This window comes from Ixodes scapularis, unplaced genomic scaffold (assembly GCF_016920785.2).
Source record: "Ixodes scapularis isolate PalLabHiFi unplaced genomic scaffold, ASM1692078v2 PGA_scaffold1__304_contigs__length_218370807, whole genome shotgun sequence".
Classification (NCBI taxonomy): Eukaryota; Metazoa; Arthropoda; class Arachnida; order Ixodida; family Ixodidae; genus Ixodes; species Ixodes scapularis.
Genome location: NW_024609846.1, coordinates 23,436,606 through 23,451,496, shown reverse-complemented (window position 1 = coordinate 23,451,496; position 14,891 = coordinate 23,436,606). Strand labels below are relative to the sequence as shown.

Genomic DNA, 14,891 nt, shown 5'->3' with positions numbered 1-14,891 from the left:
AAGCTCGTTATAACAGACCTCGATTTTGACCAAGATTTCGGTCTGTTGTAAAAGGAGTATGCTTTATGCAGATATGAAGTTGAGTCAATGGTACTTAGAGGGAAACCAACCAAACTTCACAAATTGGTCTGTTATATCCAAATGTCTGTTGTAACCAGGTCTGTTGTAATGAGCTTAGACTGTAATAGCAAGGCCCAGCTGCTAGCAAGAGCAGTCCAATACAAATGAGCCGCTACCCTGGCTTAGAAAATCTTCTGGGTTTGTTTTTTCCAAACTTGGTAGGTATGCAGAACGTTAATGTGGCAAAACGATCCGCAGGACAAAAGCACACACGTCGAGGCACCCAGCAGACAAAGCTCGGGACATAGCAAGTCTCCTGCAAAGTGCAAGTAGTCGTACAGCACAAGGCACTAGGTACTCGAGAGTGCACTTTTTATTGGTGTTGTTGCAGCAGTTGCTGCAGCAGACTGAAGCCTCCACACTTTACCACTGAGCTGAGCAAAGGCTGTGACAGCGCCCAGCCTTGGGAGGTCTCTCTTTCTCATCCTTGATATTCTGGACTTCTGTGTCGCGGTACATTAGCAACGCTAGATAGCCATCTTTACCCAATTTTGAGAGCATTACATAGTTACCCTGTGGCAATTATTTCGTCACTCCTCTTCAAATGTATACCGACTGTGACCATAGCTGAACTTATGCAAACTTACAAGCTCAAAATAAACTCTTTTCTACGAACGAGTATCAAAGCCAAAAGACAAACTGCATTGAAAACGAAGAGGCTTCCTCTTGATTTAGCAAGTGCCTCAGCTGCACTAACATAATTTCAGCAAGAGCACTCGAAGGTAGAGCCATTTTCTCGCACTTGTAGTCTTCGCTGTGGTCCACGTCGAGGCAATGTGGAGCAATTCAAGAATGCACACGACCCAAAGGACGACGGCAAGTGAGGATTTAATAGGAGCGAAGTTGACGACAGCGAGGGCACAAAACACTAGCTTCAAGGGGGTAAAGAAAACAAAACGGGACAGACTTGGATTCTCGACAACCATCAGTTACTTGGGTAGCTAAGGTAAACCTTGTCTGCGGAGGGAGGAGCATGCTGCCAAGCCCGATGACGGCGGTGGACACGCTTCACTGGTCCTTGCTCCTCATGTGCTTGATCAGGTCGACCACGCGGCAGCTGTAGCCAAACTCGTTGTCGTACCTGCGGAACAATGCAGAAATGGGCACGCGCTTAGGGTGCCATCTTCCGCGGTTGCAGTGTAAACTCTACTTCTTCAGGGCCCTCGCTCGATAGAGCAGAGAACCGCTGTATGATGGTATAAATATAAGTAAATATTTATACCAAGTTACACTTTCAATATCTTTGTTTTAAAATTGAATATTGAAAAGATGTAAATTTTTTTATTTGTAACTGCGAACAGACAACATTTATTTGAGTTCATTTTCATTTGCCAGGTAGCGCCCCATTTGCCGATTTGATTGAGGTCGGTTTGAAAAGCTAGGCAATCCCTTGGGGATTCACTTTTACGATACAGTGCACAGTCATCGGCGACTAGCCAAACGACGAATTCAATGAATGATAGGAGGTCATTTATATATTTTTTTTTTAATTAAGGGGAGAGCTATATACGGATTCTTAAATAATGCGTTGGCATGACCTTTGGAAGCGCCTTTGGGAAACTTCCACGCTGACCCCTTCCCTTTTTTCTTTTGGCTTTCTCTTTTATTTCCTTTTCTTGGTTCTGTTACGTGGTCACTTAGCATTTCCCAAAGGGGGACGTGTGCGGTGTTTCCCAAGGGTCATGCTAACGTATTTCTTAATTAAGGATCCACCAATGGATCTTCCTTTATTTTTTGCCGTCTAGTTGGACCACCGCTACTAGCACTTGGTTCCCACTTCATTCTGTAGCACAAACCAAGGCGTACGCCCTCGGCACGCCTGCAAGTTCAGACTCGCTCCAGCATCCACACGTGCATTGGCTTCAGCCCTGCGACGTCGCCTCCCCCTCGACTTTGTCCTTCACTATTCTCCTCCTCTCTACGCAGCACGCTTCCCTTTCCACTGTTTCATCTGCAGACGGATGCTGTCAGCTGTTCACTGCCATGTCATGGACCTTTTAATGCTAACACATTAAAAGGTCAAAGGGCCTGCACTTCCCCGAGGCACTGCAGAGATCACAGGTGCATGGGAGAAGGCTGCATTGTTTATCGTACCAGACTGAATTCTGTTGGCAAGAAAGCCTGATATCCGTTCAACTGTGGATAGGTCAAGTTGAAGATTCAAAAAGCACCGAAAAACAAGGACAACGGGAAGGATTGGATGAAACTATGCACTACTGTCAACCGAATTTTTATTTGAAAAAGACAAATATATATACTCTGAAGCGAACCATTCGCAATCAATTGTGTCGTACCGCGTCAAATGCCTTCACAAAATCAATGAACATAACATACGTCTGTACTCCTACATATGTATTAATACCCAAATCATGATCAAATTGTAAGAGGTGAGTGTTGCATAAATATTTTTGTTCTAAACCCGTGTTGATTGGGGAAACAAAATTTATTTCACCCAAGTGGGCCACGACATTCGTAAAGACTACATGCTCCATTTGCTTACAAGGTATCCTTGCGAGAGATATAGGACAATAATTAGACGAATCCAATGTGTCCTTTGATTTAAAACGATTCACCCATGCCTACTGTAGAACCGTCAATAATGACGACAATGATGTGGGACTCTAGCTGGCCACCTCCAGCGCACACCAAAAGAAAAAGGTTCGCGTTGATGCGGCTCTCGACTAACCGATAGCACTAGTTGTGTTGGGGGTTGCCAACTGTTCGATCCAAAGAAAGTGCACTATAAACTAATTTTTCACAAACTTCCCCGACCATAGCAAAGTTGGGCAAAAATTTCCCAATTAATCCGGGTCACCCGTGCCAGTGGACACTGCCTGCGCTTTTTGTAGCTGAATAGGGTGCACTTTGCTGAAATCGGCATCTGATGGCCGTATGGCGATCAAAACCTTGGATCAAGGAATGAGAGACTCACCACGAGATAAGCTTCACAAAGTTCTTGTTGAGAGAGATGCCAGCCTTGGCGTCGAAGATGCTGCTGTGGGTGTCTCCAATGAAGTCGCTGGACACCACCTGCCCAGAACAAACGCACACATTGCACGCCGACTCAATATACCGGCACACCTCAACATAAACATTTGGGAAGCAAACACCCTCTCGTGACCGATTAATCCGCAAGTTGAACACCTTTCCAGGGTACTAACTATGACGAATAACCCCAAACAAGACTTTCTACTCCCATAAAGATACAGTACATGCAACAAAACAGCTCCCAGAAAGTATTAGTGGCCAGCTCAAACCTTCAATGACCACACACTCGTTGCTTTTTAAAGAATGGCATCACAATTCCACTAGCAGCCGTAAAAGACTGACAAACACGTAGAGGGGCTCACCTCGTCCTCTGTGTAGCCCAGGATGCCCTTCCAGTTGTCGCTCTCGGCGGCGGCCTTGACGGCGGCCTTGATCTCGTCGTAGCTGGCCTCCTTGGCCAGCCGGCAGGTCAGGTCCACCACAGACACGTCCGGGGTGGGCACCCGGAACGCCATGCCCGTCAGCTTGCCGTTCAACTCTGGGATCACTTTGCCCACCGCCTTGGCAGCTCCCGTCGATGCCGGGATGATGTTCTGGGCTGCACCACGCCCGTCTCGCCACATCTGCGCAGCCGTGGAGCACAACGGGTTGGACGGGCAACGAGCTAGAACTCCAGCGTACGACCACAACAAACGTGGAAATCCACCAAACCAAAAGTAAGAGGGGAAACGAGCCGATGAGTCTCAAATGCATTTGCAGAAAGTAGGTGGTTCTGGTGTACAGTTTGTTTTGTGTTGAAATACAATTCAAAAAAGCTATTCTTAAAAAAAGGTAAAAAAAATGCTTGATTCATTTTGCAATTTGCACTGCAGTTTTTTTATATTTTAATTTTTTGTTATAGGGTGTTATTTCATTCCAAACTCTGCCCTTTTTTACGCTATGGTGGGCACATCTCAGATTTCTCCTCCGTTGCCATAAACCATGCAAACGTGAATGCCGAACTCCATAACGCCGACGTTGAACAGTTTGTAGACACCACCGTGGTTTACGTCTACCCACTAAGTAGTGCGGGGGTACAATTCCAAGCTCACAATCGTGGGGTCATAGTTTCAATTTCTGTTGAGGCGCATTCGGAATTTCTTTTCCTCTCAATTTTTTGCTTTTTTGTACAGATAGCCCTCCAAAGCCTGAAGAAACATACCGTGCTAATAGAATTCTTTATTCTTTATTCAGGGAACTCCTGCAGCGCCTAGAAGGCATTATTGCAGGGGGCGAATAATAACGAAAAGAACATATCAACATTTGCAGCACAAACTATACATTCCTGTAAAGCGTTCCAGTCCTTGACCGTCCTCACAAAAAACGAATTTTTGCAGAGCTCCGTCCTAGTACAGTATTCGCGTATCTTGTGCACATGATCATTACGTTTGGAAAAATAATTTGGTTTTAAGAGGTATGATGAGCTATTAATACCAGTAGCTTCATGATAAATGTTGTATAAAAATTTCAACCGTAAATTTTTTCGCCGAAGATCCAATGACGCCCATCCTAGTGATTGTTTCATGTTAGTTACACTAGAAAAACGGTCGTACTGGCCCAGGACGAAGCGTGCGGCACGATTTTGTATTTTTTCCAAGCCATCAATGCGATTTTTTTTGGAAGGGTCCCACACAGTGCATACGTAATCTAGAAGTGGCCTTACATAGGCAAGATATGCTAGTTCTTTTATTTTTTGTGTAGTGTTTTTTAGGTTTCTTTGGACAAAGCCCAGTGCGCGACCCGCCCTCATAATGACATCATCAATTTGCGAATCCCACGTGCAGTCGGATGACAAAATGACTCCGAGGTATTTTACTTTATTCTCATTCGTTACTAGCTCATTGCTTAAATAATACTGTGTGTCAAATTTATTTTTTTTACGTGTGAAGCTAACATGAACACATTTCTTTACGTTCAGTTGCATCCCCCATTCACCGCACCATTGTTCTATTCGATCTAGGTCAGCCTGCAGTTGTCCGGAACCCCCCCGTTCTTTATACGCGTATACGTACACAGCGCAATCATCAGCAAATAATCTCAGCTGGGAAGTTACATTGACATGAATATCATTGATAAATATTAAGAATAACAATGGCCCCAGAACCGACCCCTGTGGTACACCAGACGTAACTTCAACAAAATGAGACGCCTCGCCGTTTAAAATTACACATTGCTGACGCGAACTCAGGTATGACTGAATCCATTTTAGTGTGGTAATATCTATGCTCAAACAATTCAATTTGTGAAGTAAGAACGAGTGCGACACTGTGTCAAACGCTTTCCTATAATCAAGAAAAACACAATCAGTCTGTTCACCCTTATCTACGGACATGACAAGATCATGATAGAGCTCGGTTAGTTGCGTGACACAAGAATAACCTCTCCTAAATCCATGTTGTGAATCTATGAAAAAATTATGGTAACTAAGATGTTGCATTATCTGGCTGTACAAAATGTGCTCAAGTAGTTTGCAACAAATTGATGTTAAAGAAATCGGCCTGTAATTTGTAACATCTTTTTTGGGTCCCTTCTTGTGTATTGGTATTACATGAGCTACTTTCCAATCATTCGGTAATGACCCCTCAAGCAAAGACTGGTTGAAGATTATAAAAAGATATGGGGCAATGGCGTGAGCACAGCGCTTCAGAACCCTAGGCGAAATTTGATCAGGGCCAATCGCTTTAGTTTCATCTAAATTTTTTAGTAGCTTTAGGACTCCCTCGACACCAACCTCAACTGGAGGCATATCATCGTATCTGTTTGTAAGCGTTACTGGCGTTATATTGTTCGCAGGCAAAAATACCGATTGAAAATATTCATTAAAGATGCAAGCTTTTTGACGGGCATCTGTAATTAGTTCGTTATTTACTAATAGGTCAGGTATTCCCATCTGGTCATTTCCGCAACGTTTCATAAACTTCCAGAACTGTTTATTGTTATTTGTCATTCCGTCTTTGAGCCGCTGTAGGTAATCCGCCTTTTGCTTTCCTCACGGTGACTTTGTACTTTGTCGTCTCAGTAGCGTTTTGAACTGTACTCAGTAGCGTTTTGAAAGTGTTTCTGCCATCCTTTTGCCTCGGACTCTGGGTTCTTCTTAATAGACCCTTCCCGAAATTCAGTGCCATCTGGTGGCTATAATGGCAGTTTAACTTTTGCCATACTAATGGCGGCAATGAAAATGGAGTCTGCCGGATTTTATCGGGCGCCGTCACTTTGGCAAGTCAACGGCAAACGACAGTGTGCGCCTCTCTGTACATTTCCTTCTCAATCTCTTTCATTCACGACAGAAGCAAAGGTGCAACTAGTCAGAACGAAGCGTCAACCCACGTACACGGCTTGATGAAGTTCTACAAATCAAGGGGCTTAGAAGCACCTTGATGCTACCAACAGATTGGCTGGGCCCGAGCTAGATATGAACGCTTACGCAGATCTTGCTTTCAATTCCTGCTTCGCATCGCGCTAACGTCACGAATGTATAAGCCTTGAATTATCTGCTAAGGAGCATCCTCAACTTCTTCCTTCATCAGTAAACAGAAGGCCGCCATTAGTACGGCACATATGCTATTTTTTCGATGATGATGGTGATCAAAGTGGCTAGACTGTATTTCGGGAAGGGTCTATTACGTGAAAAGACATATGCAGAAGCGGCGACTAGAACGAGTCTCGGACCGGCAAGTTTTCTGCACCTTTATTCTATCCTCTCAATTTCAACCCTGTGAAACCGTGACTGCGCAATGCCGAGGCGGACACTGCAGACACCTGCCCCGCCGTAGCTCGCTCCGTAGCCGTCCCATCTACGGAAACCTGGGAGGCACGGATCGGGACTCCACAACAACGGCGCAGGGCATTTTACCCAGGACTGTCAATCTGGAGCAGGGTGTTACGAATTTCTGCGAGGGACCCCAGGAGGGTGCATACAATAGCTTCGTGCACAAAATTCTAGAGAGGTGGAGGTTGTACCGTGCCTGGGGGTATGTTAGAGATGAATACGCATAAATTGCTGGACGGTGCGACACCTGCGTCCGTCGGAGCTTCCATTCTAAAGACTAAAAAATGACCTTTTTTAGTCTTTAGAATGCCAAAGTGCCCAAGTAAGAACGTCGACAGGGACCCGTTTGGGGTCGGTTGCACCCACCTTGGCGCTGGGTCCGTCCACGGTCTTCTGGGTGGCAGTGGTGGCGTGCACGGTGGACATGAGCCCCTCGACGATGCCGAAGTTGTCGTTGATGACCTTGGCCAGCGGGGCCAGGCAGTTGGTGGTGCACGAGGCATTGCTCACTATCGTCATGCTTGGGTTGTACGAGTTGTGGTTCACCCCCATCACGAACATTGGGGCGTCCGCCGAAGGTGCGGAGATGATCACCTGCCGGGGGAGGAGGGACTCCCTCGCATCTCTGTCCGATCCTCGGATGTCTGATCCACAAGCGAGGGCTTTCGATTTCGGAAGCCGTCAACTACTGGTGTCCAATTATTAAAAGGAAAGAGCAATGCTCCACTGAACGAAAATAAGGGATTACAACTTTGATCCGAGTTTGTAATAACTGTTTTTCGCAATCTGCACTAGCACAAAGCACCCACTAGCGGGTGCTTTCCCAAAAGTACTCTCAAGAGCTCATGGGTGCATACCGCACAACTCACTTGTAGTAGCGACTTCCTTAAGGTTATTCTTCTCGTGGCCATTCCAAAAGGTTCCAGACAGCAGCTATTTCACGCGGCTATCCCGCTCACCCTAAAGCTTCGCACCTGACAACAGGCGGCGCAAAATAAGACAATAACTCGACAGTCCCAGAAAGCCTATTCCACTGCAATGCCCACGCACAAAGGAATTGCGATTTACCAAAATAATAATTATCACCATCTGCCCCATTCCAAACTGCCTCGGAGGCAAGTTGTAGTGGCAACGAGACTTCACCTTTTTGCAACTGTAACACTCGCGCTCCAATACCAAGTACAAGAAAAGCCCTGCATAGCTGTCACATCCCGAGGTCATCGTCTTTAACGGCCAAGTCTCGTCGGGCATTCCCGGTCCCTTACACAGCCGCCATTCATGGGCCGCCAGACCATAAGTTCTCTTTACACGCAATTAAAGCCACAAGCACGCTTCCTGCACTACACGAGCGCGCCTCCGCGACAGGGACTCCAAAATCCCAGAGCTCACTCTTGCAGCTTCTGCTAGCTCTTGCTCAAAGTGAGGCGGAGTACAGGCAGGGGATGGAAGGGTACCGCACCTTCTTGGCCCCGCCGTCAATGTGCTGCTGGGCCTTCTCGAGGGTGGTGAAGACGCCCGTCGACTCGACCACATACTCGGCGCCCACCTTCCCCCACGGGATGCTAGCGGGCTTCAGCCTGCAATAGTGGGAGAGTCAGCAACGTCCTCCACTTCACCCATGCAAGCTTACAAGGCAGCGAAAGGCTCTAGACAGCAAGGAAGGCAGGCACCGTAGGCGGCACGCCAATAGCTCCAGTCATTTGACCACGGAACATAAATGCGGATGAGCCCTGCATCTCGACAATATTGTTTCAAGAATCGGGGACTCCAACACGAGAAACTTTCTGGGGTTCAGTGCGCAGCTTGGTTATGCGGACGACGAATAACAAATTTGTTTCTTAAATAATATTTCGGACCTCAAAATTAAAATTCCATCTTGAGCTTAACTACCCAGAGTTACTTTTTTGGGCTGAGAACAATTTGTTGCACGAGTATGTTAAAACAACAAAATTAAAAAAAAAAAAGACGATCAACTAAAACAACACAGAAGGATTAAGACCCGTTCACACTCTTGTGACGTCCTAGAACTAGGTGCCTTGAAACCTCTTACGAGAGGACACACTGGTGCCATCTATTGGGTAACAGTGTAAACTTGGCGGTCCGGCATATTTTCTATTCCTCTCGCAGACTATCCTTTCTTTCTTGGCTCGAAAAACTGTTGTCAATGTTATAAACGAGCCTTTCTTGCAGGTATTAGACACATTTGGCCTTGGAAATCCCACAAAACCTTCGCTCTTGTGAAATGCAGTTCCAAGGTCACCACATAGATGGCGCCAGAATGCCAGTGTGTTCTCTCGTCCTAAGAAATTTTAAGAGGTTTCCAACAGGTCTCATCTCTCAGTCGTACTCAGTTGCAAGAGTGTGAACGGGCCTTTAATGATTTTGTTACTCCCAACCAAAGGACAAATCCTTCAATTAGCACAGTTTTTGTCCCCACGTTGATTGCCAAATCAATAGCAGGTTTTTGCCCCCTCTTTATTGCATGCAAGTCTGCTTAATGCACGACACAGACCAGTTGTCGGACACTACCAGTTTGCACCAAGCACCGCACTGTCGGCAGGTCAGTAATGCTGCAGTGCTTATCAACAGATTATTTAGGAGTTACTATTGAGGAGAATTACCTACAGCGACGCTTTATTTGACTGGAGGCTTCATTAAATGGCAAAAAAGCCAAATTGAACCTAGGTATACATTATTTTCTCGTAATTCAAGAAGACAGAAGATAAAAGATAATGGGACCTCGTAGGGACACCCTCTCGGTCCCGCCGCCCTTGTAATCTTCGAGGACAACTTCGACGATAAGCACGACGGGTCGGTGATAGACGCCAAGCGTGCCAGTCCTGCGGACGGGTGCTCTTCACGAAATGGCAATATGGCAACACGATCGACAGTCTCTCCAATTAAGGGACACTATCACACAAAAGCGTAGTTGGGGCGTGCTGCAAACACAGTTGGGGACAAATTCTCTTTTACGGTAAAGTGATTAAACTCTCACAGACCTTAGCAGATGGCAGTATGTACGTTCCAATCCACACCATCAAGTAGGGAAACCCGCAAGATGATCTGTGCAAAGCATTATACTCATACAGAATTAAATGATACCGGCCGACAGCCGGATTGAGAACGTTAGAGGTGAGCTTATACCCTTGGCCAATAACGACCTTAGGCTCATCAAAGGTCACGAGGCCCAACAACCTCATAATACAACAAAAAAGAAAAAAAAAGACAATATTTTTAGAAGAAATACCTAGCACTGCCTTCCACATTATTTGGGCTGGCAACAAACAAATTAACCTATCCTCCAAGTTACTATAGACGCCGTTAGTAAACTCGGGAGGAAGCCATCTAGCCGCTGACAGACTACGGGCAAAAAACAAACAAACAATAACAAGGCTCCGAGCTTGTCGACCCTCCAGTTGGTAAGGTAGTGGCCTTGGGGGTAAAGAGCCTCGTCCGAGCCTACGTGCCAAAGACAACTCCGGTTGCCAAGGTCTCGAAACCCGGGCCCCGTGCCAAGGAGACACTGCCGGGGGCCAAGCACCGGGGAGCGCTTCCCCGTCGGAAATAGTGAACGGTTCACTCACTCCTGGAAGACGTGGATCTTGCGGCCGTTGACGACCAGCATGCCACCCTCCTCGTGCACGTCGCCGTTGAAGCGGCCGTGAGTCGAGTCATACTTGAACATGTACACCTGGGCACGAGGACAACGGGGTCGAGCGGGCGGCGGCCAGATGGTGCGAGCTACCACCCGCAACAAAGGGGGCGCACCCTATACTAGAGCCCCTCAATGTGTTAGAGTTTGTCTCGCAAGTAGCGTCAAACGTGCCGGTGCAAGAGGCCTGTGTCTTGAGCGGCCTTTGAAAGCAAATGACGGCGGAGCACCCGCTCGTGGCACGTCTTGCACAATTCCGCAACAATGGTTGGCAGTACTAACCCTGAATTTGACTGCCCATCCCGCAGGCCTAAAGTAAGACTTCATCAAGGTTTAGAATACTTGTACTTTACGTTAAGTATGTTCTCCAAGTATGTACTTGCACAAATTTAATTAAACTATTTTTTTTCTGGTGTTTTCAGAGGAAAGTACAACTCGCGACTTTAAACTATGTTCCTCAATTTTGGTCTGGTTAAATTTGTATCACGAAATGATGCTTTGTCAACTCCGATTATTTCCGATATTTTATCCAATATTCGCCATCATTTCCGAATGCATCCTCCATTATTCCTCAGGCAATGCCAACCAGTTTAAAAAAATATTGCATACGGCTGATATATGGTTATCTTCATCATACATTGAAAGATTCATATAGGAAGCAAGTTTGCACGAGGAATCCACTTGATAGCACTAGCTTACACCACCTAGCCTCGACGCTAAATACTGTTTTTCTCGACTGTCATTGTGAACATCACAACACCAACGCATACTCTAAGGCGTTTCATCAATCCCGAAGCAATTCGCCACTAGATTAAAAAGGTAATGCGAGGTCTCCACAGATGGAGAGCACATTTATGAAAAACTGCTTTAAAGGGACAATGAAGACGATTTTAATTAAATTTTTTAAATGGTGTTTTTAGGCTTCTTAGGAACCTGGCATACTGCCCAATTTTTTATAGACATTTGTGACGCGTATTTCTGTACCTACGAAAGAACTGAAGAAACCGAAACTGAACTATCTGCGTTTCTCAATTTTGGGCCTCCGAAAACGGAGGTGACGTAGGGAGTGACGTCACATGTGAATTGTCGGTACCGGTAGCATTTAGGGCGCCGAGACTCTGGTTACCGCGGTGGGTTATAGCAGCGCGGTGTTCCGCGCTGTGTTCTTTATTTTATATATTTTGTTTGCCCATAGTTGTTCGTTGCCCGTTTCGCGTGCAGTGTAGCAAAGAGAAAAAGAATTATGGTGTTTTATTTGCGGTTTAGTTATCATTTTTGGTTCGATTTATAGTTTTCATGGTTATTCAAGTGGAATTAGAACAGTGTTCATAAAAACCACGAACCAAAGCGTGACCGAAAGCACGTTTCTCGTTTCGACCAATCGCTGACGCGTCTCTTGTGACGTCACGCTTCCAGGCCCCGCAGGGTCACGTGACCTCCGCTTCTGCTGGTTTCTCCCGCAACGCTCGGGGCGTCGCCTCGATCGATCCCGGTACGATTATAACCGCGACTGTTTAATTGATTCGCGCGGCACACAAGCGCCGGTTTCGGCTGAAATTTTGGCAACGTGGCCCGAGACGTGCCGGGAACACAGTTCAATCGCCAAAAAAATATCCGAAATTGCCTTCATTGTCCCTTTAAGGCTGTTTATTTAGAAGGCTTTCCAAGCTTAATTCAAGCCGATGAATGGCTCCACATAAAGACTTGGCTGGATCGACAAACCAAACATATGGCAACCCTGATTCATTCTCAGGGAGTAGAAACCCCTCGAAGAGAAGCAACTGGCAATGGCACAGAGGAAAGGACCTCACCATGTACTTGACGTCGATGAAAGGGTCGTTGATGGCCACGACCTCAACGCCCTTCTGGACGGCGGCGCGAAGCACCAGGCGCCCAATGCGGCCAAACCTGCAAGTTTCGGGTTTCAGATCAAGGCCAGAACAACCCCAAAAAGAGAAAAAGGAAGCAGGAGAAAAGGACAAAACAAGTGCTGCCCCCCAAGATCAGTATTTTTATTCTCAGGAGACACTTCTAGATCTAACCAGAGCTCACGGGAAAGGACAGTGAATGTTAATAGAAAAGGTTCAATTGTGGAAAGTGCGAGGCTGAATTACGGGGTGCCAAATATCCCGTTTGAAGGAGCGCCCAATTTTTAGAAGCAAGGTTCCCTCGTACAAATGATGGATCAAAAGTTGCCAAAAGAGCAAGTGAAAGAAACAGTTCATTCTCTACTCAATGGAAATTATAGGTATCGACAAAGTCTGCATCCTAGATGCCTCTCGAGGGAGTTAGGAAGACTTTGTCGGTACTTTTAATTTAGAACTCGATAAAATACCCAGCTCCATTCATACCCTGGCACAACGCATAAAAAAATCACTTTGAATGGGATGTTTTCAGGTTGCTTGTGCCCTTGGCAAAGGCAAATGCCCGTTTCATTCACCGAGTTTCAGAATAATCTCAAACTAGCAGGTAAAATATGGCCCATTATTCGGTTTAATGAAGGCGAAAACCAGCCAGTGTTAAAAGTAAAGAAAAAATTGCGAGGGAGAAACGATCGTTTTCCTCGTGGTGAAATCCTTGCGGGAACAAAGGAAGCATCCAGACGCGACGCCAAGTTCCCGCTTCTATCGATCGTCGCAGACGACACACTCGGGTCGGGATTTCGGTCGTAGTCTGATAAACCGGTCCTGAATCACTTCAGCACTACAACGACGGAGCAGTTATCAGGTCCGTCAATCACGCAACCAGGCGACGGAAGAAAAGAGGAACTCCGTTAAAGACATTTGGTAAAATAAGTCACCGCCGAAGAAAAATAAAAATAGCAGACGATCGCGAAGCAGCCATGACAGTTCGCGCAGAGGTCACATCAATGAGACGAGTTGTCACCGCGGCGATGTGCCTTGGCTGACGAGAAAAAAAAGCCCATCGCTGAATGAGAAATTATATATATGCAGAAAATGAATTCTTACCCGTTGATGCCAACCTTTGCCATGCTTTCGCGGTAGATTGCTTCGTCACCAAAGAACAACCTTTAAAGAGTGAAAAGAAAAGAGCACTAAAAATCGAAAATATCCGATAGATTCTGAATTTCTTCGAACATTAGTACTTCAATTATAGCTTTCTTTTTTAAGCAGACTCTGCCACGCAAGCAAGCCTCCGGAAACCGCGATTTTCACGCCAAAAGATATACGAGAGCGAACTGCCCCCACAAGAGCGCCTCCCGTCCTTCAAATCTCCCCTGGCAGGAGAGACAAGACACAGCCGACGTCAAAACAAAACGAATTCTATATATATATCTAAATATAAGAAGAAAAAGAATATCGCCACCTTATACGGAAATTGTTTCGAATGTGCCCCGCCCGACTTTACAGAAAGCCGGAAACGCTCGTTGTTGCATATAGCAGGACGTGTGATGCATCGTAATTGTAAATCGCGGCCTAACCTTCCGTGTTCGATGACCAGAGAGAGTGCTTGTCCCATAAGCCAGAGATTCGGTTCTCGAACCGATGAACTAGGCGCCCGGCGAACGAGCGTGCGTTCTGTCACGTTCGTCGTTTTCTATTTTTTCTTTCTCTCATTTGGCACGAGCTCGGGAAGAGACACGAGTTCTCGAAATTGCACGAGCCATTTAAAAGGTATTGCCCTACTGCAGCCCCGACTGTGAGGTGCACGAATGAGAAGTTTCGATCACGAAAACAAAACTTTCTTTATTCTTTTTGTAGAAGCGAACTAAACTGAAGTGGCATGCGATGATTGAGTTACGCAAATATGCATACGTAAGCAAGGACAGGTAGTGAAGGTAGCATCAATCACGATATATCGCGGTCTCTTAAAAATGTCCGGTGGAAGGAGTACAAACCACAAACCACAATTTTGTGTCCCCGAATGCGCAAAGCTTTGAAACTCGCATAACCTGGTCGATTCTGATTTGTACAGGCGTGATAAATTGCGAAGATCATTGCTAATCCAGAAGCTAGGAGGTTCGCCGGCAGTCCTAGCAGCACCTCGAGCAAGGGAGCTCGCGAGGACGTCGCGCTGTGCTCAGTAACCCCACGAAAGTCCGGATTAAAGCGATTGCGAACAAAAACAAACGGGAGGGTACAGGTGCTGTCAAGTTAGACGTTACGGACTAAACCCGATGCGAAGAAGATCCTAAGTACCATACTACTCACCGAATGCCAAGGTCAAATGAATGACTGTAATCAAACCGGCTCCTCGGTCTGTTTTATTGCGAATGGAAAACCTCGATAGCAGACGCCACAGCGGTATAGACGCTCTTCCTTCGTCACGAAAAAAAGTGCTCATTATTTTAAAATATTTGTT

The 14,891-nt window shown here is 46.1% G+C and overlaps 1 protein-coding gene across 2 annotated transcripts; it reads right to left on the bottom strand.

Moving 5' to 3' along the window:
- Positions 1–929: 929 nt before the first annotated feature.
- On the bottom strand, positions 930–14,810 carry LOC8053012 (glyceraldehyde-3-phosphate dehydrogenase 2). Of its 2 annotated transcripts, none has more exons than XM_002434302.5 (9): positions 14,741–14,810; positions 13,538–13,597; positions 12,380–12,476; positions 10,501–10,607; positions 8,376–8,493; positions 7,283–7,510; positions 3,471–3,731; positions 3,053–3,150; positions 930–1,201 (listed from the first exon to the last, which is right to left on the bottom strand). In XM_002434302.5, exons 2-9 carry the CDS (start codon positions 13,558–13,560, stop codon positions 1,129–1,131), a joined length of 1,005 nt encoding a protein of 334 aa, XP_002434347.1. In that variant the 5' UTR covers positions 13,561–13,597; positions 14,741–14,810; the 3' UTR covers positions 930–1,128. The 2 variants fall into 2 exon arrangements, with proteins under 2 accessions (XP_002434347.1, XP_029826230.1); XM_029970370.3 differs by lacking the exon at positions 14,741–14,810 and adding an exon at positions 14,011–14,107.
- Positions 14,811–14,891: the final 81 nt, after the last annotated feature.